The sequence below is a fragment of the Manis pentadactyla genome, chromosome 18, assembly GCF_030020395.1.
Source record: "Manis pentadactyla isolate mManPen7 chromosome 18, mManPen7.hap1, whole genome shotgun sequence".
Classification (NCBI taxonomy): domain Eukaryota; kingdom Metazoa; phylum Chordata; class Mammalia; order Pholidota; family Manidae; genus Manis; species Manis pentadactyla.
Genome location: NC_080036.1, coordinates 14782272 through 14809508, shown reverse-complemented (window position 1 = coordinate 14809508; position 27237 = coordinate 14782272). Strand labels below are relative to the sequence as shown.

General features: G+C 37.3%; 1 protein-coding gene across 1 annotated transcript; it reads left to right on the top strand.

Moving 5' to 3' along the window:
• The first annotated feature begins 3 nt into the window (after nucleotides 1–3).
• On the top strand, nucleotides 4–26610 carry MCEE (methylmalonyl-CoA epimerase). The gene is made up of 3 exons (XM_036878770.2): nucleotides 4–160; nucleotides 8637–8968; nucleotides 26305–26610. Exons 1-3 carry the CDS (start codon nucleotides 91–93, stop codon nucleotides 26455–26457), a joined length of 555 nt encoding a protein of 184 aa, XP_036734665.1. The 5' UTR covers nucleotides 4–90; the 3' UTR covers nucleotides 26458–26610.
• The last annotated feature ends 627 nt before the right edge of the window (nucleotides 26611–27237 follow it).

Here is a 27237-nt window from a genome sequence, read left to right as displayed (position 1 = left end):
CCCTGGCCTGGAGGCACCCCTCCTCCACCCCCGGCCGAACTCTCTCCCGCTCCCTGTTGCGCTTCAGGATTTAGCCGGTCGCTTGCCAACATGGCATTCGTACTGAAGGCGGCGGCGGCGGCCGTGGCGGCGGCCTTGGCGGCGGCCGAGAGAGCCATAGGTGACTACCCCGCGCTGTCCGGGCTCGCCGCGGGACGGGGCGCGCGGGGCGGGAGGCAGGGGCTGGGTGAGGCCGCGGGGGGCCGGAGCCCTGGGACCGACTGCGCTCTGCGCCGGGAGGCGCGTCAGCCGGGTCCGGGGAACGCCGCAGGCCAGGTGGGGTCTTTCTCCCGGCCCTGGGAGAGGTGCAGTTAGTTGGCGGTGACCCTTTCTGAGTATGTGGCTCCAGAAGATGAGGGAACCTACCCAAAGGGTCAGCAAGGCCGGGACAGAAGTAAATGAAGTAAATGGCAGAGGGACAGCGACTTTTATTTTTTATCGCGCACCGTAGAGACGTGAGAAACCAGGAAGAGCGAATCCTGTAAAAAACGTAAGCTGAACTCGCGCTTCCAGTATCTTGGTGGGAGTCCTTGAAGGGCAGTTGTGTAAAGAAAACGAAAGGAGTGTTTAAAAAAAAAGTCGTTTTCTTCTCTTCTTCCCTCAAAAGAGGACAATTTTTCCCTTAATCTGAAATTACCTGATAGGAAAAAAGTACCAAATGGTAATGTCTCAGAATTATTCCTGAGCATTTGTGATGGAACCCACACCTTAGCACTTTCGGAAGGTGTTCAAAGGGATGAACAAGGTTAGGATTCTCTCCTAGAAAGTATATTCCACCCATTGAAACTTAAAGTTCTGGTCATCCTTTGAAGTCCCATCGCAAACTGAACCAGTTATTATTGATTATTACTGCAGTCTTTCTTACCAATAAATTCTTATGCATCTGTCATTGCAAATCACCAGGGCTAAGTGAGCCACATACAAAAAGAGCTCCTTAATAGTGTTAGTTGTCTCAGCACTTAATCAGTTTAAAAAGGTAATACGTATACATGAAAAAAATACAACGAAAGGCTAAGCACAGCATATTAAATGAATCTCTGACCGACAGTTCTCAAGTTTTGATAATATGTCCTCCTGGCCCCTCCTCTCTCTCCTGGGTAAAATGCAAGTCAGGATCTTAGCACACATACCATTGTGAGTAGCCCTTTGCAAAAAAAACTAATACAACAAAGTCGTCTCTTATTGTCTCTTAGAAACCCATACCTTAGAAAATAGGTAATTGCACACAGATCATATGCTACAGATATTAAAAACTGAGAATCAAAAGAATGGTAGAAAATTTCCGAGGAATGAGAAAAATAAACATTAATGGTTTAGCAACATCAACTTTGCCATCAGACAGACATGGGCTTGAGGCCCAGTTTTGCCACTTAGTGTGACCTTGAGGAAAATTACCTAATTAGGCCTATTTTCCTTGTCTCTAGTGGGAAAAATTGTGTTATCTGATACGTACAGTTATTGTTAGAATTAAAGTGCCCACTTACCTATTACTATTATTTTTATCTTATGGTCCTGAAGACTATTAGACAGAGCCAGCCTGACACATGATGCACTCCCCACTTCAGAATTATTTCAGTTTGCTTAGGCAGGATTACATAGTAGTTTTGTTGCATGACTCTAGCAGTGAAGCAGTGAAACAAACCAGTAGGTGTGTACTGGGAAGGGGAGGTCAGATCAGTAAGATGGTGAACCATGGGATGCTGTTCCACTGAAGATAAACCCCAGCAGTGTGGAGACTGGGGCATATCTGCATTGGGGATAATAGCCAGTTTATATGTTCTTAAAAGGTGGAATTGTTATGGTTTCCACTTCCATATGATACAAACAGTTCCCAAGTTAAAACAAGCAGTATGGGTGAATTAGAGGATTACTATAAATAACTACTTTTAACTGGGAAAAATTCTATATCAGTATTCTTGTATCAAAAAGCAAAAAGAGTACTATGTTTATAATACCTTTCAGCAGAATTATGCCACCAGGATGTCAATAGTCACTAAATACTGAAATACTATCAAAGATATTCTAAAATTCGAGCCCGCACCATGTATTTTTCCAGAGTGAAGAGAATAGTCTCCTTGTCAAAAAAATGGTAAGTAGTGGATTGATGAAATGATGTAGTGAATACAGAAACACCATGTGTGCCAAAACATTGACCAAATACAAGCAATCTCTAGCTACCACTTAAGATTTTCAGCATAAGTGCAGTACTATGTATAGAGTAGGTGCACAGTTTTTTCCTTTAAAAGCATAAAATGCATTAGAATTGCTTACATTTAGAAGCAAGTTATTGATGTAACCTTTCTAAAAGTGCCAATAATGATAATCCTTGGAATTTATAATATGCTTTATGCCAGGCACTTTTCTAAACCCTTTTATGTATTATTCATTTTAATTTCATTACAGCCTTATAAGGTAGGTATTATCTTCCTCTTTGAGAAAACAAAGGCACAGAGAGAATGAGTAACTAGCCCAAGTTACACAACTAATGGTAGGATCAAGACATGAACCAGGGTAGCCTAACACCAGAGCCCACACTCTTTATGATAGGGTCCTTCATCCATTTTTAATTGGGTTAGTGTTGAGGCACATGAACTCTCTATATATTTTGGATGTTAACCCCTTATCAGGTAAGCCATTTACAAATATATTCTCCCATACTGCAGGTTGCTTTTTTGCTCTGCTAATGGTGTCCTTTGCTCTACAGAAGCTTTTTAGTTTGAAGTAGTCCCACTTGTTCATTTTTTATTTTGTTTCATTTACACGAGGAGATGTATCCAGGAAAAAGTTGCTCATACTTACGTTCAAGAGATATTTGCCTATGTTTTCTTCTAAGAGTTTTATGGTTTCATGTCTTATATTCAGGTCTTTGATCCTTTTGAGTTCACTTTTGTGAATGAGTTAGGCAGTAGTCCAGTTTCACTCTTACATGTAGCTGTCCAGTATTCCCAACATCAGTTAGTGAAGAGGATTTCTTCCCCCTGTTGTATATTCATGGCTCCTTTATCATGTTAATTAATCATATATGTGTAGGTTCATATATAGGCTTTCTCTTCTGTACCACTAATCTATGGGTCTGTTCTTGTGCCAATACTGTACTGTTGATTACTGTCGCTTTGAAGTTTAGCTTTAAGTCAGGGAGCATAACACCCCCAGCTTTGTTCTTCTTTCTCAAGACTTCTTTGGCTATTCAGGGTCTTTTGTGGTTCCATATGAATTGAAGAGGAATTTTTATATGTATATATTTAGAAATACTTTTATCAATAGTTTGGGGGAAAAGTTAAAGGGAAGAGAATAAGACTTTCAAAAAGTCACATATTTATTGCAAGAACTGAATACTAATAAAGATACCTATTCTTTTCTGAGTTATACATACATCTTAACATAAGGAAGAATAAAATGAAAATCGTATATTCCAAAAGACAGCTTTGATTTATCCTGCTATTTTAGATGCTTAAACCTTAAATGATACCACTTTTCCTTTTATTGTGGTTAAATACACATAATTTATGTATGTTTACCATTTTAACTATATTTAGGTTTAGAGTTGAGTGGCATTCATATCACACAACCATCACCATGATCCATCTCCAGAACTTTTTCATCATCCCAAACCAAACTTCTTTACCCATTCAAGAATAACTCCTTTATTCCCTTAGCCCCCGATAACCACTATTCTACTTTCTCTCTAAGCATTTGACTAGGTACCTCATGTAGGTGGAATTATACTATATTTGTGACTGGCTTGTTTCACTAAGTATAGATTCAAGGTTCATCCATGTACTATGTGTCAGAATTTCATTCCTTTTTAAGGTTGAATAATATTCCATTGTATGTGTGTACCACATTTTGTTTATCTTTTCATCTGTGGATGGACACTTGGGTTATTTCCACCTTCTGTTCATGATTGTGAGGAGAGATTTACTTTTATTATGGAGTCATATGTAAGCGGGGTAACAGAAACTTGGTCTGTTTACTGACTGTGTTAAGTAAAATATTATTCCTGCCATAGTTTCAAACAGTCTGAAAATCCATGTATGATGCTGTGAAGTCCACTTGTTGAATGCTAAAAATGTATGGCTTCTTATCAAACTAATTTGAAGCCGCTTCTGGCAAATAGCTTTCTAAGTATTTATGTCTCCTTAAACCAGAAGTGCAAAAATTCAGACTTAAAAACTTACTACATGGTCTAAAATTAGATTATGTGAAGTTCGCATGACTTTGCAAATATATAAAAAACCACTGAACCATACACTTCAAACAGGCAAACTTTATAAGGTGTGAATTATATCTTAATAAAAGATATTAGGAAAATCTTATTACAAGTAATTATTCACAACTTTGTGACACTTTTGTTCAAATTTAACATGTAATTTCTTTAAGTGGTAAGTACCCTTAATGCATCTGAGTATTGACCCTTGCAGCTAAACCTTTACTTCTTTGGAGACAATGTTTGGAAAGCCTTGTCTGAAATAAGTGCAATCTGAATGGAAGGAAATGCAGTGTCATTTTTAAATCAAGGCACTAAGTAGTATTTAGTGAGAACCAATATTGAAGGAAAGGCTGGAATTAAAATTAACATGCACATCAGATTTGGTAACATGTCTATTTCTTGTACATCAGATTACTGACATGTGAAAGTCATTTGTTTATTAAGTCTATAGATATTCATCTTTACAATCCTATTGTGTTTTTTCAAATACTTCTGTTTTCAAGTATCTGATATATTTATACATTATAATTTATTCTTGCAAAATAACCCTTTTTGGAATAGTCATAAATTATACATAATGGAGTTTAAAGTAGCAATTCAGCTGTAATACTCAGAGATGGGAGACAGAGAAACCTCAAACTAATAAGTTGTGAATTCCTACCATTTCCCGAGCAACATGAAATAAAAGTATCTTCTAAAAGTTGATAAAAGTCAAAGGAAAAAGTATAATTCTTTTAAAGTTAAGTTCACAACAAACTTTTCCAGAACACATACTTTTTATTAAGTGTCTGTAAGAATCTCTGTCATATAATCCTTCTATTCCATGTTTTCTACTCCAAAGTGCTTGGTCAACAGGATCTTACATTTCACCCATAGACTTCTACTGCTATGATCATCCTTTTTTTATTAAGGTAATTCACATAACATAAAATTAACCATTTAAAAATGTACAACTTGGCAGCATTTATTACATTTACCATGTTGTACAACTATCACCTTTATTTAGTTCCAAGACATTTTCATCACCCAAAAGGAAATCCCATACCAAGTAAGGGGTCACTTCTCATTCCTTTCTCCCTCAAGCCCTTAACAAACACTTTCCTGCCTTTGTCTCAATGGATTTACCTATTGTGGATATTTCATGTAAATGGAGTCATTGGATATGTAGCCTTTTATGTCTGTCTGCTGTCACTTACCATAATGTTTTCAAGGTACATCCATGTTGTAGCATGTATGGTACTTCATATCCATTGTATGGATAATATTCCATGGTAGAAATATGAATAATATTCCATTGTTTGGTTATTGAGAATAGTGCTGCTATGAATATTTATGCACAATTTTTGTTTTGAGTTCCTGTTTTCAATTATTTCGGGTACCTGAGAGTGGAATTTTTGCGTCTATGGTAATTCTATATTTAACTTTTTGAGGAGCTTCCAAAGTTGTTCCATGGCACTTGCACCGTTGTGCATTCTTACCAGCAGAGTACAAGAGTTCCAGTTTCTCCACGTCCTTGCCAGCACTTCTTGTGGGTGTGAAGTGGTATCTCATCGTAGTTTTGATTTGCTTTTCTCTGGTGGCTGTTGATGTTGAGTACCACCACATCATGTGCTTTTGGGCCATTTTTATATCCTTAACCTTCATTTTAAAGAAGTTGAATTACTGAATTCTCACCAATATCACAGCATTTATTTTCATCTTATTCCTAGAACATATGCTTTGGGACCAAGGAAAACTAATGAAGTGATGTATCCTTTCTCAGACTAGTTTTTATTTCTAGAGATAAGATAAGCCTATATAGCCATAAGGTTTTGATTTTTACATTATATAAAGCTGTTACTATTATTCTATTTTCCTAACATAAAGAAAATTGTGTGTTCTATTAGAAGGAAAAAGAACCCAGTCATTGTAGTGAACTGTTCCTCTTCTCCCAGTTCCAAATGATAAAGAAGTTATGGAGAAAGATTATAATGAAGCTTCTAATACCATGAGTTGCTTGGGCCCCTTTCAGTGCCAGAGGTTTTGAAATGTCCCTAAAGCAAACTGGCATAGTATACAAAAGTTCACTCTCATTTGGACATCTTTTGATTTGTTCCCTTGACATTTCTATATGTTCCATTGCTGGTAATAAGATGTCTGCAAGGAATCTCCAGTGCCCTATTGCTTGTAGAAGTAACACTGGTCAGGAGACTTCAGAAATACCTACATCCAATATTTGACATATCCTTAAAAGTTCACAGAGCAAATGACTTACTAATATGCACATTATTCTAAAGCTCACTGGCCTAAGCTATAGTTTTTTTTTAATACAAATGCATTCTATATTGAACTTCCATTGTAAATTGCACACATAGTAGAGATGCGAAGTAAGAAGGGGAGAGTAGTTTGACTAATGATTTTGTTGATTGTTAGCTTTTTAAAAGTTCACTACTACCGTGCTCTCAAGATAGTTTACTTGTCACCACAAATCACCCTGCCTGCCACTCAGCTAGCAAACGGTCATTGTATGTCATTAACAGTAAGAATGGCTGAATTCATTGTGCACTGACTTTATATGTCTGATATTTGTAGTATTTTTTACAGCAGATAGCTAATCTTCGTAACAAACCAGCAAGGTAGATATTTAGTACATAGTACCAATATTTTTTTAAGTGAAATAAAATAAAGGAAAATAGAAACATCAGAGTCCATCATATCTAGTAAGAATTAGGTATTCTTTTTATGAAATTTACTTTCAATTGTACATTTATGTATGTGTGTATTGGGTTGGAATACACTTGAATTTCATGGTAATATAGTGAGTCCATAGGTTTGGTCTATGTCAGCCTACTGATAATGAGAACCTTTGGGTATTTCACTAATCAATAATACACGCGGGAGCATAAGACCATCTTAGGCTGAATTTTGTCTACACACCAGTGATGCTTGAGGTTTGTTGAGCAGAGCACCGTGCACCAGTTACCAGTCCCAGGGCAGAACTGGACACTTCTGGCCTCTGCATCTTGGTAGCAGAGTCGCCAAGGAGCACAAGCACTGGCTGCAACAATGCTTTCCTTACATAGAGAGGAGAGAGAGCAAGATCAGCTTCAATACTGGGTGTGGTTCCCCTATTGCCGGCACAGGACAGTCTGCCTGTGCATGCCCCGCTGTGGCACAGGAGAAAGAGCCCTGTCCTTTCCTGGCAGAGAACAGAACAGTAGGGTTGGCCATACGATGTGCATGCTTGAAGCAGAGACAAAGGAGCATTCATTGAGCCTCAAAGAAGGAAAGATATTCTCAGCACAAGGTGGTAAGCCCGGCACAGGCTGTATGGACTCTTTATCTCTTGGTAAAAAGTATTCCAGGCCCAAGGCCCATCCTTATGCAGCTGACTAAGGGTTGTAAGACTGTGCCACACATGAGACTGCCTTTCCCAACAAGGTTTATGGTCCTAAATAAAATAAAATAATGTCACTTTAATTTCTTTGTCATCAAAATTTTCAGTAAGGGGAATTAATTTTATGTTTGCTGAAGCTCCGATACTAGGTACTGTTTAAAGTGTTTTTCATTAAGAGCTAAAAGCCTGTTGTTTAAAATATGTGCTCTTCATTTGCTGTTTCATACTTTTTTATTAAGTGATTTAGTTTTACAAAATTATGTTTAGATCTCATACACGTATATAATTTTCATTCTGGGGAGAATCTGGTTCTTAAAGGCCTGTGTTTTGGGGACTGTGGAAACTCATTCATGGAAGAACATATTGCAGGTCTCCTCAGTTTCTGAAAGAAAGAAGTTTCTTCACATTCAGAAGGAGTTCTTCTGATCCTTCAAAATCATAAAAAGCAATAAAAAAACCTGGCCTCAGAGGAAATTCTCATAAGTTTCAGTACCCTCTTGATTGTTGCTTGTTTTTCCCCCAGCAATGAGGTATTTTCCTTAGTTGATAATCATTCAAATAAAATACACTTTTAAAAGTACTATATGGTCATAGCTTTAATGAATGTATTACAGAATATAAGACAAAAAATTGGTATAGATAGGGAAGAAAATTGTTCTACCATCAAATGTATGTTGTTTGACTATCACATTTCAGCTTAGCCTTTGTGAAATACAGAGAATAGCAAGTAATTCTTAATGATATGCAGCTATCTGTTAAGTGTTACCAGTAAATATAAATCATTATGGAAAATGTTACTTTGTTCTGAATTGAAAAAGCTCGGATTAGCTTTTTAACTGCAGGCAGTTAATTCAGAAGAGAGTGAGTAATTTTGATTCAGTTTTCCCACTAACCTCCCCTGGTTTAATTTCAATAATTTAAAAGAATAGGTATATAAATAATTTTTACATGTATTTATTTAAGTACATTAATTATCAAAAGAAAGATATCAATGGCTGTTCAATTTTTCAGGGATTTTTTCCAGACCTCAGACAACAGTTCCAAGAACTTTTTCTCCATCACAGTCCTTGCATCAAGTGGCAGGTCCTGTGTGGAACCTGGGTCGACTCAATCATGTAGCAGTAGCAGTGCCAGACCTGGAAAAGGCCATGGCATTTTATAAGAACGTTCTGGGGGCCCAAGTAAGTGAGGCAGTCCCTCTTCCTGAACATGGAGTATCTGTTGGTTTTGTCAACCTGGGAAATACCAAGTTGGAACTCCTTCATCCACTGGGAAAGGACAGTCCGATTGCAGGTTTCCTGCAAAGAAACAAGGCTGGAGGGATGCATCATGTCTGCATTGAGGTATTTTACTTATTTAATACTTGGTGTTTTAAATTTCTGTTTTACAAACTGTCTTTTCCTTTTTAAGACTGTATTGTCAGTGTCATCAGAAACTCAGTGAATTATTTAAGGAGAAGGATAATATGGGCCTACTCAAAGGTAGATCCAGAGATAAATTCTCTTTCCCCCTAGAAAACTGCAAATAATAATGATATATTTTATAAAAATCTGGATTCAACAGCCATTATAGAGGCCACTGAAGTTGACCAAAACAGATTCGACACTGTAGCATTTATTGATCATATGTGGCCTCCCAGGTAACAAGAATACAACTGGTTTTACTATCACAAGGCAATTAGGAGAAGCAAGTGGAAAGACTATAAAGTAAGAATTGCCATACACATGCGAAGTGTTCTTATAATTGTTTTCTATTCTTAAGAGTCTAATAACTTGTTCCTTATTACAAAAGCAATACATTTTCAATTACTGTTATTTTAAGATCTTAGTTGCATCTGCTAACAGTTTCTGAAAAAACATGAACTGTTAGACAAAAACTTTCTCATTAGAGAGCCTTTATCTGTAGATGTTCGTGTTCAGATAACTGCCTTTTAGAATATCAGCAATGCCAATTATGCTTCAATTTAAATTATTTTGCTAAGATAACTCTTGATAGAAGGAATGACATAATTAATACTTAGGCTTCATTCCTAATTCAGAAGAGAAGGGAGTTGATTCTAGAGTGCATTTGATGATTTACTCAGTTCCTATTGCAAACATGGAGAACCTACAATGTATACTTTAGTTAGTACTTGGATTCAGACATGAATAAGACATGGGCCATGCCCACAGCGAGGAAAGGCAGCTGTTTAAATAGGAATCGCAGTGTACTATGATGAGCAGAATTAATATACATGTCTCCTCAGCACCAATGAGGGACAATTGATTGCTTCCGGCAGGCTGAGGAGGTGGGAAGACATCACAGGGCATGAGTTAGCATGAATGAGGAATTCCAGGTAGACAAGGAGGACAATATTCTTGGAAGAGGGAATAGCACTTGGAAAGGCATGGAGTTGTCATAACAACTAGCATTGAGTCCTCTGTCAGTATTCGAAATACTTGGTGTGCATTATTTTCTTTAATTTTTCATAGCTGCCCTATTAGGTGAGGAAACTGAGAGAGTAGTTAACTTGTCCATAGTCACATTAGTAGCAAGTGGCAAGGTTGGGAGTTCATACCCAGATTTTCTCTGATGCCAGGGTCTGCACTGTTAGCCATGGTGCTAGAATGCCTTCATTGTATTAGCTGAATAAAATTTGAGATGGGGTAGCCATAAGATGTTAGGCCAGGGAGCGAGACAAGGCAAATATTTAACCATTATCCCTTTGTTAAGAAGTTAATTTTGGCTGCAAGTCTTTATTTCAGTGGACTTGAGGTTTTGTCTAAGAACTCCCCCAGGATAAGGAGCAGGATCATCAACCTTTAAATCCACTCTTCCTTTTCCACACTACACCATCTGTGTCCTACATCAGAGAGTGCATGCCTTCAAAGGAAGCCACTATGTGAGAGAAGTTGAGTAGAATAGTAGAAGTTCAGTAATGTAACAGCAAGTTCAAAAGTAGAGATTAAAAGGAGGAATTGAAAATGTGTATATCAGTATAAAATGAAGATATGTGGAAGTGGTTCTTTAGTTGCTACATTAGTATGACATTCCCCCATCATTATTCTCTGCTCACCAGAAAAAATAAAGTGGGTTAACTAAGTAGATAGATGATTTTACTTCCCTGTTCCTAGTCTAAAACTGAGCTGTCCCAGGCTGATAAGGCAGCTCCACCATCTATTAACTCATGACTTACAGGGTTGCTCCAGGCATCACCATTTACCAGACAGAGGGAGAGAAAGCAGAGAGAATGAATACAGTGCAAGTGCCTTTAAGGAGAAGATCCAGAAACTACACATATCACTCCTGTTTGTGCCCCATTGGCCTCAGCTTAGTCACATGGTACACTTGGTCGCAGGTGTAGTCTGTAGCAGGCAGTTATGTACTCTGCTAAAATGTGGGGGTTGCTGTAATTGAAGAAAAGGAGAATGGATACTGGAGGCCACCAAGCAGGACTGCACTTGGTGGTGTTGAAGAAGTCGTATTGCCAGGGAATCGTGATACTTCTTCTGAATGAAGGTACGCTGTGAGGTGGAAACTGAGAATTAGTGTCTTCTGCTGCAGCAGTCCGTGGGATGAAGTTGTCACCAGATATAGGGGTTTGGTTCACTGACTCAATCGATAGAGCAAAATGCCTTGCCTGTCTTTGAACAGAAAGTACATTTTTGTTGAATGAAGCCACTGAGATTTCAAGGTTAATTATTTCACCACAGAACATTCGAGGATAGTCTGGCTAATATGGCTTGGGTCTGAAACTGCGTTCCACTAAAAGTACAAAAAATGATAGACTTACGTAGAAAACATTTCTGTGGCCATTCAGTTACTGCTTCTGGGTAATAATTATCCCAAAACTTCAGGTGTGAAACAACAGCTATTTCATTTTGCTCAGGATTATGTGGGGTGGCAGTTGGGGGTGGGAGGTCTCTGCTGAGCATGTCTCACTTGGAATCCCCCATGTGCTTGCAGACAAATATTGACTGGGGTTGCAGTCATGTGAAAGCTCAACTGGGTTGGGTGTCACATGTGCCTCCCTCGTATGCTGGCAGTTGCTTCTAGCTGGCAGCTGGGCACTCAGTGAGGCCTTTTAGTAGGAGCACTTACATATGTGCAACCTATTCAGCTTGGCAAGCTGAGAATAGTTCTAAGGCTAGTTAGACTTACTGGTTAGTTGGCCCCCAGAGTGAGTTTCCCGAGAGAGCTAGGTGGGCCCACGTAGCCATTCCTGTCCTAACCTCAGAAGTCCCACCGCAGTCTGTTGGTCATAAACAAGTCTTTAAGGTAGACCAGACGTGAGGGGAAAGGACATAGATCTTGCTCTTGATGGGAGGAGGAGCAAAGAATCTGTGGACATGTTTTCAAGACACTATAGCCATCAATACATTGATGTGTTCTAAGCAAAAGGAAAATGTGAAACTTCTGAAAGCTATAGGATGATTTTATTTCCAAATAGGCAGAAGTGGGAACCAGCAGTATTTTCATATGCATGAGGAAGCCACCTAACTACCCTTTGTAAATATAAGGCAACTCAAGAGGTGGGAACTTGATGAGGTAGAAGGTGGTAAATATCACATACACAAAAACCAGTTACTTCAACTTTGTCCAACTGTTTTGGGGATAGGCACCATTCAGACGTGTCTTCTGGAAATGTTCACAATCTTCTGTAGCTTTATACGGTTCATTGTAATTTATTTTGTAATGTTCTTCCTCTAAAATGTTAAATCTACACATCAGAGTTTCTTCTCTGATTATCACCAGGATACTTTGTTCTTTTTCACTGGGGCCTCATATAAACCTCTGGTTTAGCAGTATATCTATAGTGGGTGTGTACCATAGCTTTTACTTGTCTCAGAAATTTAGACATGTCCTGTTCCCATCATGACACCAGTCATCAGCGTTGTTCCATTGACTTGTGGTTTCCTTATTCTCTTGTGAGGGTTGCTTTCACTAGAGGACAGTCAGCAGTCATGTTGGCCAGTCTCTACCCTTGCTTGCCTAGGGACCAAGTGGCCTGCTGTTGTCTGGCACAGCTTGTAGTGATGCTACCGATGCATTTCTTGCCTTCTGCAGGTCTCTCCCTGAGATACTTCTGGTACTGAGTGGAACCATGCTTTCATGAAATGACTTATCCAGAAGCAGTATATGTCACAGTGAAAACCTAAGGGATACTAAAAATACTGACTTATTCAACAGATTTGTATTGAGGTTGTAGAAGTATTTAAATGCTTCCATGCTGTTTAGTAAACAGCTGTTGCTCTAAATCTCCTGAGTAACATCCCCCTTCCGGAAGGATCCATCCTTGGAACCCCAAGCTCCTCACACACAGGCACAATTCAGCAACTAAAGGGCTCACACTTTCAGCAGGAGTCTTCAAGGTCTCTGCTTCTGGATAAGGTCCCTTCTATTCTATTTCGGTGGTGTCCTTGTCTATCGTATGCTTCTGGTTTCAGTATCACTGACCTTCTCTGCATTAGGTGCTGGGGTATGTAGCTGAACAAATCCACAGAGAGTCCTTGCCCTCCTGTGGTTGCTGCTTGCTTCACCTCTTCATACATGCCCTGCATTATTCCACAGAGGATTAGAGGAGACTGAGCAGAACACAGCCTATAAGATACAAAGGGATAAACATAAGTAATATGGCAAGTTAGAACAAAGAGGAAATGTAAGATGAAATAAAACTGAAGGTAACCTTTAAGTAAGATCACCTTTAAGATTTACCTATTTCTTAACCAAATATTGCTTTGTCAGTTGTCAAAAGGGAATATAAGCAATATTAAAATAATTAGGGCCTGTTCCTCCTTGCTTCCATTCCCTTCCTGAACAGTTTGATCCTGAAGATCTTGGAAGGATAGAGCAAGATGGTTGTCCGTGTTTGTGGGGAGAGCTGGAGTGGCCCAAGGCGGGGTGTTGGGGCCGGAGTGGGGAGAGGAGGCGTCCACAGGTGGGAGCTGCCTGCCGGGGAGAAGCCAGAGACTGAGGGGTGCGTGCCTGTGCATGGGGCCTAGGGCCTGGCGCTAGTCAGCCTGAGCAGGTGGGGTGGGGCTGCAGGTGGGGGTGTCAGAGGGGCATCAGCATGGGGGGCTGGCCCAGTCTGGGGAGTTGGAGCCCACGCATGTTGAGGGGGCATCCATGTGGGGGGCAGAATGGAGTGTAAGAGCCTGAATAGGATGAGGTGAGGGAGGCATCAGTACTGTGTGTGTGTGTGTGTGTGTGTGCTCGTTCCAGCTTGGAGAGTTGGGGCCTGAGTCCTGTGAGGGGTGCCTCAGAGCGGGGGGAGATGATAACTCATTTCGGGGAGTGGACGTGTGGTGGGATTATGGATGTCCTCACATGGGGTTTGCTCATATGGGGAGCAAGGCCTGAGCAGGGGGAGGCAGATGTCCACATGGGGTGGGAACTCATAGGGAGTTGGAGTCTGAACAGGGTGAGGAGGGTATGTTGGGACCCAAGCTGGGTGAGGAGGCCTCCATGCAGGAGACCGGGTGTCCTGGCATAATGAGTGAGAGCTCAGATGGAGTGAGTGGGGGCCGAGGAGGGGGAGGGTTGGAAAGTGCATTGCTTAGGGAGAGGCAGCAGAAGGTTAGGGACTGGTTTCTTTGAGGCGGTTTAACCAAATGAGCAAGTATAGTGACAGTCATGGAAGTGGACTTCCCAGCGTCAGAGAAGGGCATTACCAGTACAGAGAGGATATTGGATTTCATCTAGAGGTCATCGTGACAGTCCCAAGCTGATGGGGAAATGCACATGATAGAAATATTTATTTAAAGATAAGATTTTAAAAAGTGGGAAGAAATGCAGCAGTTGTAACAATTTTATTTTCTGAATAGTCAGAATAGATGACTTTTTAGTTTAGAACTGATGACTTAATTTTCTTGTTTATGCTTTTAGGTGTTTTCAGATCTTTTTCTTTGTCTATATAGTCCTTATGAAAGAAAAATTATATGACTAAGGTAAAAATCTAGCGAGGTAATTTATTTTCTGCATAATGGGGAATATCTGTTTTTAAAAAGGGAGAAAATGCCACTTTTTAAAGGAAAAAAAATTCCTTTTTTTTTTTTTTGACTTTACAATAACCTTGGAAGTTGTTACATTCTACAAGTGATCTTTGTATCACCAGTGCCTAGATGTGGCTGTTTCATACAGTGGTAACATCTCCAGAGAACAGAACAAAACCAAAAAAGTGGGCAGTTTGATGAGGTTTTAAACTTGCTATGTTAAGTAAGGAAAAATTTTAAATGTCCATCGACCACTAAAATCATTTTGTAAAAGAAAGGACATTTTATTACAAGAAAAAGTAAAGATTAAAAAGGAGAAATCCTCTTGCAATAAAAGAGTCCTGTCAATTAAACAAATATACTTTGGATTTTTAAAAATATTTTGCTATCAGCTGGTAAGAATTCAGTGACATGCAGCATTTGGGAAACCTTTATATAGCCACCAGCAGACTATATAGCAAATATAGAAGCTTAAATAATGTATGCTCTTATGAAATAATTCCCAATGATACAAAGGAGTATAAAAGCAGATTTTTTAGATGGGTTATTAGTGACTGTTACTTTTACTACTTAGGAGGCCAGACTTAATTTCCTAAATCAGATTTCTTAACATTTATTAAGCATTTCTTATATCCTTAAAGTGATAATGTGTCTACTTTCAATTCAGAAAATAAGACTTTTATCTCATTCTTTTTATTATTGCCAAATAAAACATTAAGAGTATTCTTAAAGAATTATGAATTTTATAGCAATACTCTTAACAGGAAGATGGTACAAGATCTTTAAAATCAAACTCAGTGATAGAAATGGTAATCAATAGAAATACATGCTTGTACAATGTCATTTAGACATTTTTCAAAAATAGATCTAACTTATTAAATCTTAGAAGCATTTCTTAGATTAAGGGATACTGAAGAAGTAATACACTAAAAATTGAGGTGCAATATCAGAATTGTAGATATTTGTACTTTGGTAAAATGTTCCGTAATAAAAATATCCATGGTCATATTTAGAGTGGAATTTACCAAAGGGCACTATGAAAAAATCGTGATTCTATTAGGAAAATTTTCAAAAAGAAAAAGAAAAAAAATAACGTAATGAATTCCCACATTCCCATACCCAGATTCAACATTTTTCAAGATTTTGCCATTCTTGCTTTATCTTTTTTCCTTTGTTAAACTATTTAAAAGTAATTCTAAACACAATGACATTATTGTATTTATTAAAATTAAGTCTTCTGTCACCATAATCTATACGCAGTCCATAAATCAAATTTACCATTGATTCACAAATGTCTTTATAGTTCATTTGTTCTAATCAGGACCCAAACAAGGTCCACTTATTACAATGATTGTTAATCTCTTTAGGCTCTTTAAAAAAATTATTAACATCTTAGTAGTACAGTACATTTGTCACAGTTAATGAAACCAAATTGATATATTACTATTAACTAAAATCTATACTTTATTCAGATCCCTTAGTTTTTACTCAATGTCCTTTTTCTGTTCCAGGGTCCCATCTAGGATACCGCTAAAGTTACCGTGTCTCCTTAGGCCTTTTTGCCTATGACAGTTTTTCAGACTTACCTTGCTTTTGATGATCTTTATATTTTTTGAGGATTACCAGTTAGTTACTTTGTGGAATGTTCCTTAACTGAGATTTATCTTATGTTTTTCTCACAATTAGACTAGGGATGTTGATTTCTGGTAGGAAGACCACCGAGGTAAAATGCCATCCTCATCATATACTACAAAGGTTACATACAGTTAACATGACTATTGCTGGGGTGTTGCACCTGGATCCCCTAGCTAAGAAAGTGTTATCATGTTTCTCCACTGTGAAGTTACCCTTTTTTTTCTACTTCTCCTTGGTAACTCCCTCTACTTGATAATTCCATGATTTATTTGGAATTTTTCTGTAAAAGATTTATCTATTCTTCCCCATTTATTTATTTGATCATTTATTATTCAGTCATTTATTTGTATCACTATGGACCTGTAAGTATTTATTTTATACCTTGGGCTATACTCCAGTACTACTTTATTTGTTCAAATTGTTCCAGCTTTACCAATAGGGTACTTTTGGTTAGCTCCTGTGTCCCCTTGGCTGCATTTAACATACCCCAACTTTTTTTTTTCTCCCACACTTTCTTACTTTCTGGCCCTGCAAGATGTTCCAGACTCATCATTTATATTCCCTGCCCCAGCCAAAAACTAGGCATTTCTTTAAGGAGCCCTGGTTCCTTTTACTAGAGAGTGGAATTAGAAACCAAGATCCATGCTCTAGCTGTGCTTGTTGCTACTGGGATGTCATTGCTTCTAGGCCTTCTCAGCTAACAGAACAAGGACATGGATGTATGTATATTATGTGTGTACATGTATCTATAAATCTTTCTATACATAACCATATAGAACTCATAAAATGTCTATATGACATACTTATGAACTAATGTGTCCATATTGATATTTCTTATTACTCTAATCCAACCACATGGACCACTCTATTCTCCCTTGCTTGTCTATAACTCCTCATTCCAACAGTGAGAAACATGGCTTCCACCACCTGCCATCCACTTAATTGTTTGATTTTGGTGTGGATATATAGTGGGTGCATTAGTTTCCTGGGCTGCCATAATAAATTAATACAAACTTGGTGGCTCAAAACAACAGAAATTTATCCTCTTGCAGTTCTAGAGGCTAGAGTCCAAAATCAGGAGGAAAAATATGGAAGAAAAAACACAGAGCATAAGAGAGATGTATAATAACATGGTCAGAAGTTTTAGTAGAGTGTGTTTGGAGTCCCAGAAAGAGAGGAGTGAGAAAACAGACTATAGCAATTACTGAAATTGTCAACAGAGACATTACCACTCTGAGGTAAGATATCAATCCAAGAGATTCAAGAAGCTCAACAACTCTAAGTAGGAAAATTTCAAAGCAAACTGTAAGCACACTATAGTCAAGCTGAAAACCAAAGATGAAAAGACAATCTTACAGGCAATCAGAGAAAAATAAAAAAGATAATAAAAATTATGATATGACAGTATGTAATGACTTTTTTTAGGTTCTGACCAAAAAAAAAAGCCAATAGCATTCTATTGCCATCCAAGGTGGTGTAACAGAAACCAGATCCTTTTGCTTCAAACAGACAAACAAAAATTCTAGAGAAAATATATGGAACAATGATTTTCTGGCATTGGACATCAAGCAGCACAACATACATTACATAAATAGGCAGACCACAGAGGATCTACAGAGCAGTGAAAATACTCTGTATAATGCCATAATGATGGATAATGTCATTATACTTTCATCCAAACCCATAGAATGTAAAAGAGTCATCCCTAAGTTAAATTGTGTGCTTTGGGTGGTAAAGTTGTGTTACTATAGGTTCATCAGTTGTAACAAGTGTACCATTCTGGTGAGGTAATTTGATGATGATGGAAACTATTCAGGTGTGGAGATAGATGTTACATGGGAAATCTGTACCTTTCTGTCACTTTTGCTCTGAACCTAAAACTGCTCTAAAAAGTAGTCCCCCAAACTCTTTCTTCCTGGAATTCTAAACTTCATGAAAATATCTTTCAAAAATGAAAATGAAATGAAAACACTTAAAATTACACACAAATGAGAGTATTTATGTCCAGAGACTTGCACTGCAAGAAATACCAAAGAAGTTTTTCAGGATAAAAGGAAATAATACCAGGTGGAAACTCCGATCTTTAGAAGGAATGAAGAGCACCAGAAATGGTAATACAGGTTAAAATAAAATATTAACTTTTTTTCTTAACTCAAATTACATGAGAGCTGATTTTATAAATTTTTTTAAATGTAGGCTTTATAACAGAAGTAAAATGTATGACAATGACAATATATAAAGTATGGCAGTTGGGCAAATGGAAGTATGTTTTAAGTCTTTTATATTCTACGTGAAGTGGTGGACTTACAAGACTGAAATACGCATTGTAATCCTGCCTAAAGCAATCTACAGATTAAATGCAATCCCTATCAAAATACCAATAGCATTCTTCAACTGGAACAAATAGTTCTAAATTTTGTATGGAAACACAACAAACCCTGAATAGCCAAAGCAATCCTGAGAAGGAAGAATAAAGCAAGGGGGGTTATGCTCCCTAACTTCAAGCTCTTCTATAAAGCCACAATAATCAAGACAATTTGGTAATTGCACAAGAACAGACCCATAGATCAACAGAACAAAATACAGAGCCCAGATATAAACCCATACATATATGGCTAATTAATATAAGATAAAGGAGCCATGGACATACAATGGGGAAATGACAACCTCTTCACAACTGGTGTTGGCAAAACTGTACAGCTACATGTAAGAGAATACTGTCTAACCCCCTACACAAAGTAAACAAGGTGGATCAAAGACCTGAATGTAAGTCATGAAACCATAAAACTCTTAGAAGAAAACAGACAAAACTCTCTTGAATATAAACATAAGCAACTTTTTCATGAGCATACCTCCTCAGGCAAGGGAAACAAAAGCAAAAACGAACAAGTGGGACTATATCAAACTAAAAAGCTTCTGTACAGCAAAGGAAATCATCAGTTGAACAAAAAGGCATCCTACAGTATGGAGGAATATATTCATAAGTGACATATCTGATAAGGGGTTGACATCCCAAATATATAAAGAGCTCACATGCCTCTACAAGCAAAAAGCAAATAATCTGATTAAAAAATGGGCAGAAGATCTGAACAGACACTTCTCCAAAGAAGAAAGTCAGATGGCCAAAAGGCACATGAAAAGATGCTCCACATCACTAATCATCAGAGAAATGCAAATCAAAAGCACAATGAGATATCACCTTACACCAGTTAGGATGGACAACATCCAAAAGACAGACAAAAACAAATGCTGGCGAGGATGTGAAGAGAGGGGAACCCTCGTACACTGTTGGTGGGAATGTAAATTAGTTCAACCATTGTGGAAAGCAGTATGGAGGTTCCTTAAAAAACTAAAAATAGAAATACCATTTGACCCAGGAATTTCACTCCTAGGAATTTACCCTAAGAATACAGGAGCCCAGAATCAAAAAGACATATGCACCCCTTTGCTTATCACAGCACTATTAACAATAGCCAGGAAGTGGAAGCAACCTAAGTGTCCATCAGTAGATGAATGGATAAAGAAGATGTGGTACATATGCACAATGGAATATTATTCATCCTTAAGAAGAAAAATCCTACCATTTGCAACAACATGGATGGAGTTAGTGGGTATTATGCTCAGTAAAATAAGCCAGGCAGAGAAAGACAAGTATCAATGATTTCACTCATCTGTGGAGCATAAGAACATAGCAAAAACTGAAGGAACAAAACAGCAGCAGATTCAGAACCCAAGAATGGTCTAACAGTTACCAAAGGGAAAGGGACTGGGGAGGGTGGGTGGGAAGAAAGGGTTAAGATGATAAAGGGACATTATGATTAGCACACATAATATAGGGGGGACACGGGGAAGGAAGTACAGCACAGAGAAGACAAATAGTGACTCTATAGCATCTTACTACACTGATGGACAGTGACTGTAAGAGGTTTGTGGTAGGGACTTGATAATGGGGGGAATCTAGTAAACACAATGTTGCTCACATAATTATATATTAATGATACCAAAATAAAAAAGATTAAAGGATAACAAATACAATTATGGAGGTTAAATGACTACAAAAATACCAGTTTAACCAAGAGAAGTCAGGAAAGGAGGAACAACATATTAAGAGTAAAAAGTAGTAAGATGGTAAACTTAAAATTCAGTTATATGAGTATTACATTAAATGTAAATGGATTAAATATTAATTAGAATGCAAAGATCATCAATTAAAAATAAGATCTGCATGGGGAAAGCAGTACAGCATGGAGGAGACAAGTAATGACTCTAGCATCTTACTGTGCGGCTAGATAGTGCCTGTAGTGGCGGGGGGAGGACTTGATAATATGGGTGAGTGTTGAAACCACAATGTTGTTCATGTGAAACCTTCATAAGATTGTTTATCAATGATACAATAGTAAAAAAAAGACAGCTGAAAATGAAATAAAGAAAACAATTTCATTTGCAATAGCATCAAAAAGAATAAACTACTTAGGAATAAATTTAACAAGGGGGTGCAAAAACTGTGTCTGAACTCTATAAAATGTTAAAAGATAAAGAAGACCTAGAAGAAAACATAGGCAAAAATCTCTTGAATATAAACATGAGCAAAGTTTTCCTGAACGCATCTCCTCGGGCAAGGGAAACAAAATAAAAAATGCACAAATGGGGCTACATCATGCTAAAAAGCTTCTGTACAGCAAAGGACACTATCAGCAGAACAAAAAGGCATCCTACAGTATGGCAGAATATATTTGTAAATGACATCTGACAAGGGGTTAACATCCAAAATTATTATGAAGAACTCACACGCCTCAACAACCAAAAAGCAAATAACCCTATTAAAAAATGGGTGGAGGATATGAACAGACACTTCTCCAAAGAAGAAATTCAGATGGCCAATAGGCATATGAAAAGATGGTCCACATCACTAATTACCAGAGAAATGCAAATCAAAACCACAATGAGATATCACCTCATGCCAGATAGGATGGCCAACATAGAAAAGAATAGGAACAACAAATGCTGGCAAGGATGTGGAGAAAGGGGAACCCTCCTACACTACTGGTGGGAATGTAAACTAGTTCAACCATTGTGGAAAGCAGTATGGAAGTTCATCAAAAAACTAAAAATAGAAATACCATTTGACCCAGGAATTTCACTCCTAGGAATTTACTCTAAGAATGCAGGAGCCCAGTTTCAAAAAGACATATGCACCCCTATGTTTATCGCAGCACTGTTTACAATAGCCAAGAAATGGAAGCAACCTAAGTGGCCATCAGTAGATGAATGGATAAAGAAGATGTGGTACATATGCACAATGGAGTATTATTCAGCCATATGAAGAAAACAAATCCTACCATTTGCAACAACATGGATGGAGTTAGAGGGTATTATGCTCAGTGAAATAAGCCATGCAGAGAAAGACAGGTACCAAATTATTTCACTCATCTGTGGAGCATAAGAACATAGCAAAAACTGAAGGAACAAAACAGCAGCAGACTCACAGAACCCAAGAATGGACTAAGTTTTTAAAAGGAAAGGGACGGGTTGGGGGTGGGGAGGGAGGGAGAAGGGGAATAAGGGGCATTATGACTAGCACACATAATGTAGCAGGGGCCACAGGGAAGGCACTATAGCACAGAAGACAAGTAGTGATTCTATAGCATCTTACTACACTGATGCACTGATTGTAATGGGGTATGTGGTGGGGACTTGATAATGGGGAGAATCTAGTAATCACAATGTTGCTCATGTAATTGTATATTAATGATACCAAAATAAAAAAGTAAAGAAGGCCTGAAAATATGGAAAGATATCCTATATTCATGGATCAGATAACTGAATATTGTTAAGATGGCAACATTCTTTAAATTGACCTATGGATTCAGTGCAATCCTTATGATTCTCAGGTGGCATCTCTGCAAAAATGGAAAAACTAGTCCTAAAATTAATATGGAAATACAAAGGATCTGAAATAGCCAAAGCAATCTTAAAAGAACAAAGTTGGAGAATTCACACTTCCTGATTTTGAAACCTACTACAATGTTACACTAATCAAAATGGTGTGGTACCAACTTAAGGATAGACATAGAGATCACTGGAGTAGAAATAAGAGTTAAGTATAAACCCTCATGTTTACAGTAAGTTGATTTTCAACAGTTTCACCAATGGGGAAAAATAGTCTTTTCAACGTATGGCACTGGAACAACTGGATATCTGTATGCAAAAGAACACCTTGGAACCCTTACCTCACATCATATGTTTTATAAGAAATAAAGATTCTTCTGATGGGACATAACACAGTGACACTCAGATAGGTGAAAGGAAAACTCCTTGTTACAGCTCCAAATTAGAGAAGGCTACCATTTGACCACATGGAGTTCCACCTGAGACAAGATAACCACCAGCTGGAATAGCTGAAGGTAGCTAAGTGGGGCCATTGGAGTAGGGTTAGCTGCCTTAGCTAGGTTTCACAGAGTCCCTCTAAATTGGCAAAATTGAATAAATCTGTGGGCTCTAGGGCATAAGGAATGTACCCAGTTGTCTGGCACCTGTTTTGGAGACAATTAGGGTGAGCACATACTGGCCTAGGTGTGAGAACCTGAAAAGGCAAGTGGTTCGGTTGTGGACTAATCAGTGGCTCAGGGAAGAGAACTGATCAGCCTCTAGCCAGGGCCTCAAAATGGGTCAGGACAGCATTTCAAAAAAAACCCAAAGTTGTATTAAACCATATATAAAAATTCAAAATGGATCAAAAACCTAAATGTAAGAGCTAAAACTCTTAGTAAAAAACAGGCATAAATTTTCATGGCCTTGGATTAGGCAATGGTTTCTTAGATATGACACCAAAAACACAAGTGATACGCAAGAAGGTTGGGTTTTATCAAAACTAAAAACTTTTGTGTAAAGACAAACCAAAGAATAGGAGAGAATATTTGCAAGTCACATATCTGATAAGGGACTTATATCCAGAATGTTCAAAGAACTATTACAACTTGTCTTTATTGTTAATAATCTTTTGTCTGCTTGAGGTATCAGATACTGAGAGCTGTGCATGTTTGGTTGGCCTTTTATTTTTCAAGGAAACCCTGTTAGGTACATGCAGATTCAAGATTGTTTTATCATCTTGGTAGATCATTTTATTTTTAGGTTATATCTGTTTTTATCCCAGTTGGTGTGTATCATCTTAAATTTTGTCTTAGCTGATGTTAATATTACCATATCAACTTAATTTTGGCTAATACTTGCCTGGAAGATACTATGCTTTTTTTAAAACATAAAACATTATGTTTTTAAAAATACAAAAGAATATGTTTTTTAAATTTTATATTCATTCTTATAATCTCATTTATAATTCACATATAAACTACTAATATACTTGAACTTGTTTTCTACCATATTATATAGTATATTTTTCTTTTTTTTTGCCTTCTGTGGGACTGAGAAACTTTCTTACATTGTTTTTTTTTCTCTTTATCAACTACTTGCTTAAATATTGCTGCTGTCACTCCATCTTGTCCCTTTTTCTTTAACTTAGTTTTGTTAGGCTATCTCATTCTGTCCCCCATATCTTTTAATTTTGCTTTAATATTTTTAAATCTATCTCCACTATCCCTGCTATGTGCATATGCCCTCAGATGCCAGTAGAGTCTTGCCCATGAACTTAATCACCAGACTCTCTTTTATTCAATTGGCAACACCAGGGAAGGCCAATTTAGCATCTAACCATTGAGAAGAGTCCAGGTTTCTCTTCTATAACCGAAACATTTATTAGTAGGGGAATTATTAGGTTACCTTTTGTATTTCTATAAAGTAGTTATTTAGAACATGTTATGTGGTTAACAGTAGTTTAAAAACTCTTGATCTGTATGTACTGACATGGGATATTGCTAATATATATCAAGTAAAACAATATTGCATATGGAAGACATTATATAACTTTATATATATATACATGTTAGTCACACTACAAAGTTTAGAGCCACCTATCAATTTTGGAGGATACATAGTTCTCCAGCAAACCACTCTTAACTTCTGATACCATCTGCAAATTTAGGGGAATTCCAAAATCACCCTTGTGCTTAATAATTCACTAGAAAAGCTTACAGAATTCACTGAAAGCTATTATAGCCATTATACTCATATATTTTACAGGTCATTACAGGGAAAGGATACAGATCAAAATTAGCCAAAAGAAGAAACACTTAAGGCAGAGTATCGGAGGGTTCTGAACACAAAGTTCCCCCTATTTTTAGGACACATTACCATTGTGGCACTGGTATGTGACAGTATGCATCAAGTATTGCCAACCAGGGGAGCGCACACAAACTTAAGTATTCAGTTTTTGTTGGAGCTTTATTACCTAGGAGTGATTTATTGATTGCTCATATGGTTGAAGTTGGCCTCCAGACCTGTTGATACCATTTGACTCAAATCTTCTACCTTAAATCACATGTTTTCTGGTATGGCCAGTTGCCCACTCTAAGACTTAGGTGTAACCAGCTCTACTTTAATATTCACTTTTGTCAGCTCATACCCTAAACAAAGACACTCCTATCAGGTTATATAGGTTATCTTCCCGAAGTTAAGAGCAAAAGGCATATGTATCAGGTAACATAAATAATCTCTCAGAAGTCAAGGCCAGACCTCTCTTTAGACAAGGTTGCATTCTTTACTATTACATAGATATGTAAGGATTATAAATATACTTTAAGATATGCAAGAACATGTGTGTCAAACAGGACAGTCATTATCTCTGAAGAGGGAAGTGTTATTAGTGGTAGTCAAGGGGTATTTAAGTTTATCTGTATGTTCAAATTTTCATGAAGTATGTAACTATATTATTTTTAAGTGAGAAGACTGAATTTAGACTAACGTTAGGAAAATGGAAAAAGAGGTCAAATTCAACAGAATGAAATTCATTATATCCAAATAAAAGATAAGCCATCAGGAGGATTCCGACCATTGTGAAAAAGATGAAAATAGACTAGATATTTCAAGATAGCATGAAGTGATCATGGTGATAATCTGGGCAGAACTTTGATATAGCTATCAGGTTTAAAGTTAGGAAACATAAGGAATATCCAAGTAGAATCTACACTGCTGAAGAAATCATACTGTTTTTACAGTAACATTTAATATCCTTATCTGTTTGATGACTGACCAGTTTAAGAATCCAGTAGGTAAGCTTTGGCTCTTCAGGAAAAGGTTGTATAAATATGAATACTTGTTAAATCTACATGTTGGGCGTGTGGGCATTATGTTATTCTCTGCTTAATGTTTGGAATGCTATTAGGTCATTAAGCTCCAGGGTGATTTATGACAGCCTAGGCATGTGGGGATTCATATTATTCCTTTTTATCCATTTACTGGATTCCCATTCTAAAGTGGATGACTTTCCAAGATAGAGAAGAAGCATTTCATCAAGTATATAGAGACACATCTGTTCCTTTCCTGGACTGCCAATAAATATGAAGAAAATAGAAACGACTTAGAAGGGAGTTGCAAAATAATACATGTTTGGATTTTTTAGAATAGAGAAAATATTTTGGTGACAGTTTGTGATTTTCATGCATATGAAGTTTTATTCTCAAACATAATAACCAAATAGTCTGGCAGATGGAAAGTTTGGGGATAACAGAACCATTCATATTTGTTGAGTACCTACTAGAAACTGTACTAAGAACTTCTAATCTATTGTCTCATTTTAATCTCTTGCCTATTTATATGGCAGGCCTCATCTTCCTATTATAGGTAAGGAACCCAAGGCTCTTAAGAGAAAACAATTTGTGTAGTATCACTAACTGTACTCATGGATGACAGTATACAGGTAGATTTTACAGGTTGTAAGGAGAAATGTTTACTACTGATGAAAATTCGTAAGCATTGTTGTTACTTACATAGGAAAATTTAGCAACTTCTTTTTCTTTCCTAGAAGTATTAAGCTTATTTTTGTGACAGGTTAAGAATAGTTCTCCTTAAAGGCAGAGGAGATAGAGCACATGAGCTTACAAAGTTTCTTGTATGTCTATAGTTTGGTATTTTTATTTTTATAATCTCAAATTTGTTCTTGTTTATTTTTTTTTCTCAAGGTGGATAATATAAATGCAGCTATCATGGATTTGAAGGAAAAAAAGATCCGTAGTCTAAGTGAAGAAGCCAAAATAGGAGCACATGGAAAACCAGTGATTTTTCTCCATCCTAAAGATTGTGGTGGAGTCCTTGTGGAATTGGAGCAAGCTTGACTTATGTTTCCAAGAAACTAAGTTAATTGATCTGAAAAAGCCTTATCAAAATGTACTTTGGCATTGAGTCCTTTGCTTCTTCCATCACTTTAAAGTTCAAAGTCAAAAAACTAAATTACAGTGAGATTTTTAAATATATATATTTAAAATGTGTGTGTGTGTGTGTGTGTGTGTGTATAAAACATATATGTTAATTTTTTTTTTGCCTGATTTGGAGAAAATCTTGATTGCTAAATACTTAAGGAATATTATTAAAATCATATTCAGAGAAATAAATGTTTCCTATTCTAAAATGGAGTAATTGAGTATAGTATGTTAGCTGTATGAAAGGGTGTGTGTGTGTGTGAGGTGGGATGGATACACAAAGGAATTGTGAAGGGACAGCTGATAGTTGCATGGCTACATATGTGGGATAAAGTAGTTTCTAAGGATGTTTTGGAAAGTTTTTTTAGCACAAACTGTTTAAGGTTAAGTTGTTTTGACCTCAAAATTGTGCTTTTCTGGAACAATTCATGATCACAAGTCCTTTTTGCGGAGGTGTTTTAGGTGCTAGTGCTAGATGTAGGAGTAGGATGTTTTATGAAAAATTTGGTACATGGCCTAGTTGATGCATTGATAGCTGACTTATTTTTTTAATGCAGTAGACATGAAGAGGGCAGTGAATGTGTTGAGTTATCTATAACTCAGGTATTAAAACACCACAAAATGTCCTAGAGGAATATACAAAATGGTTGGAAACCCATTGCCAAGAAGCTTATGATCTAGTTGGGAAAAACTACT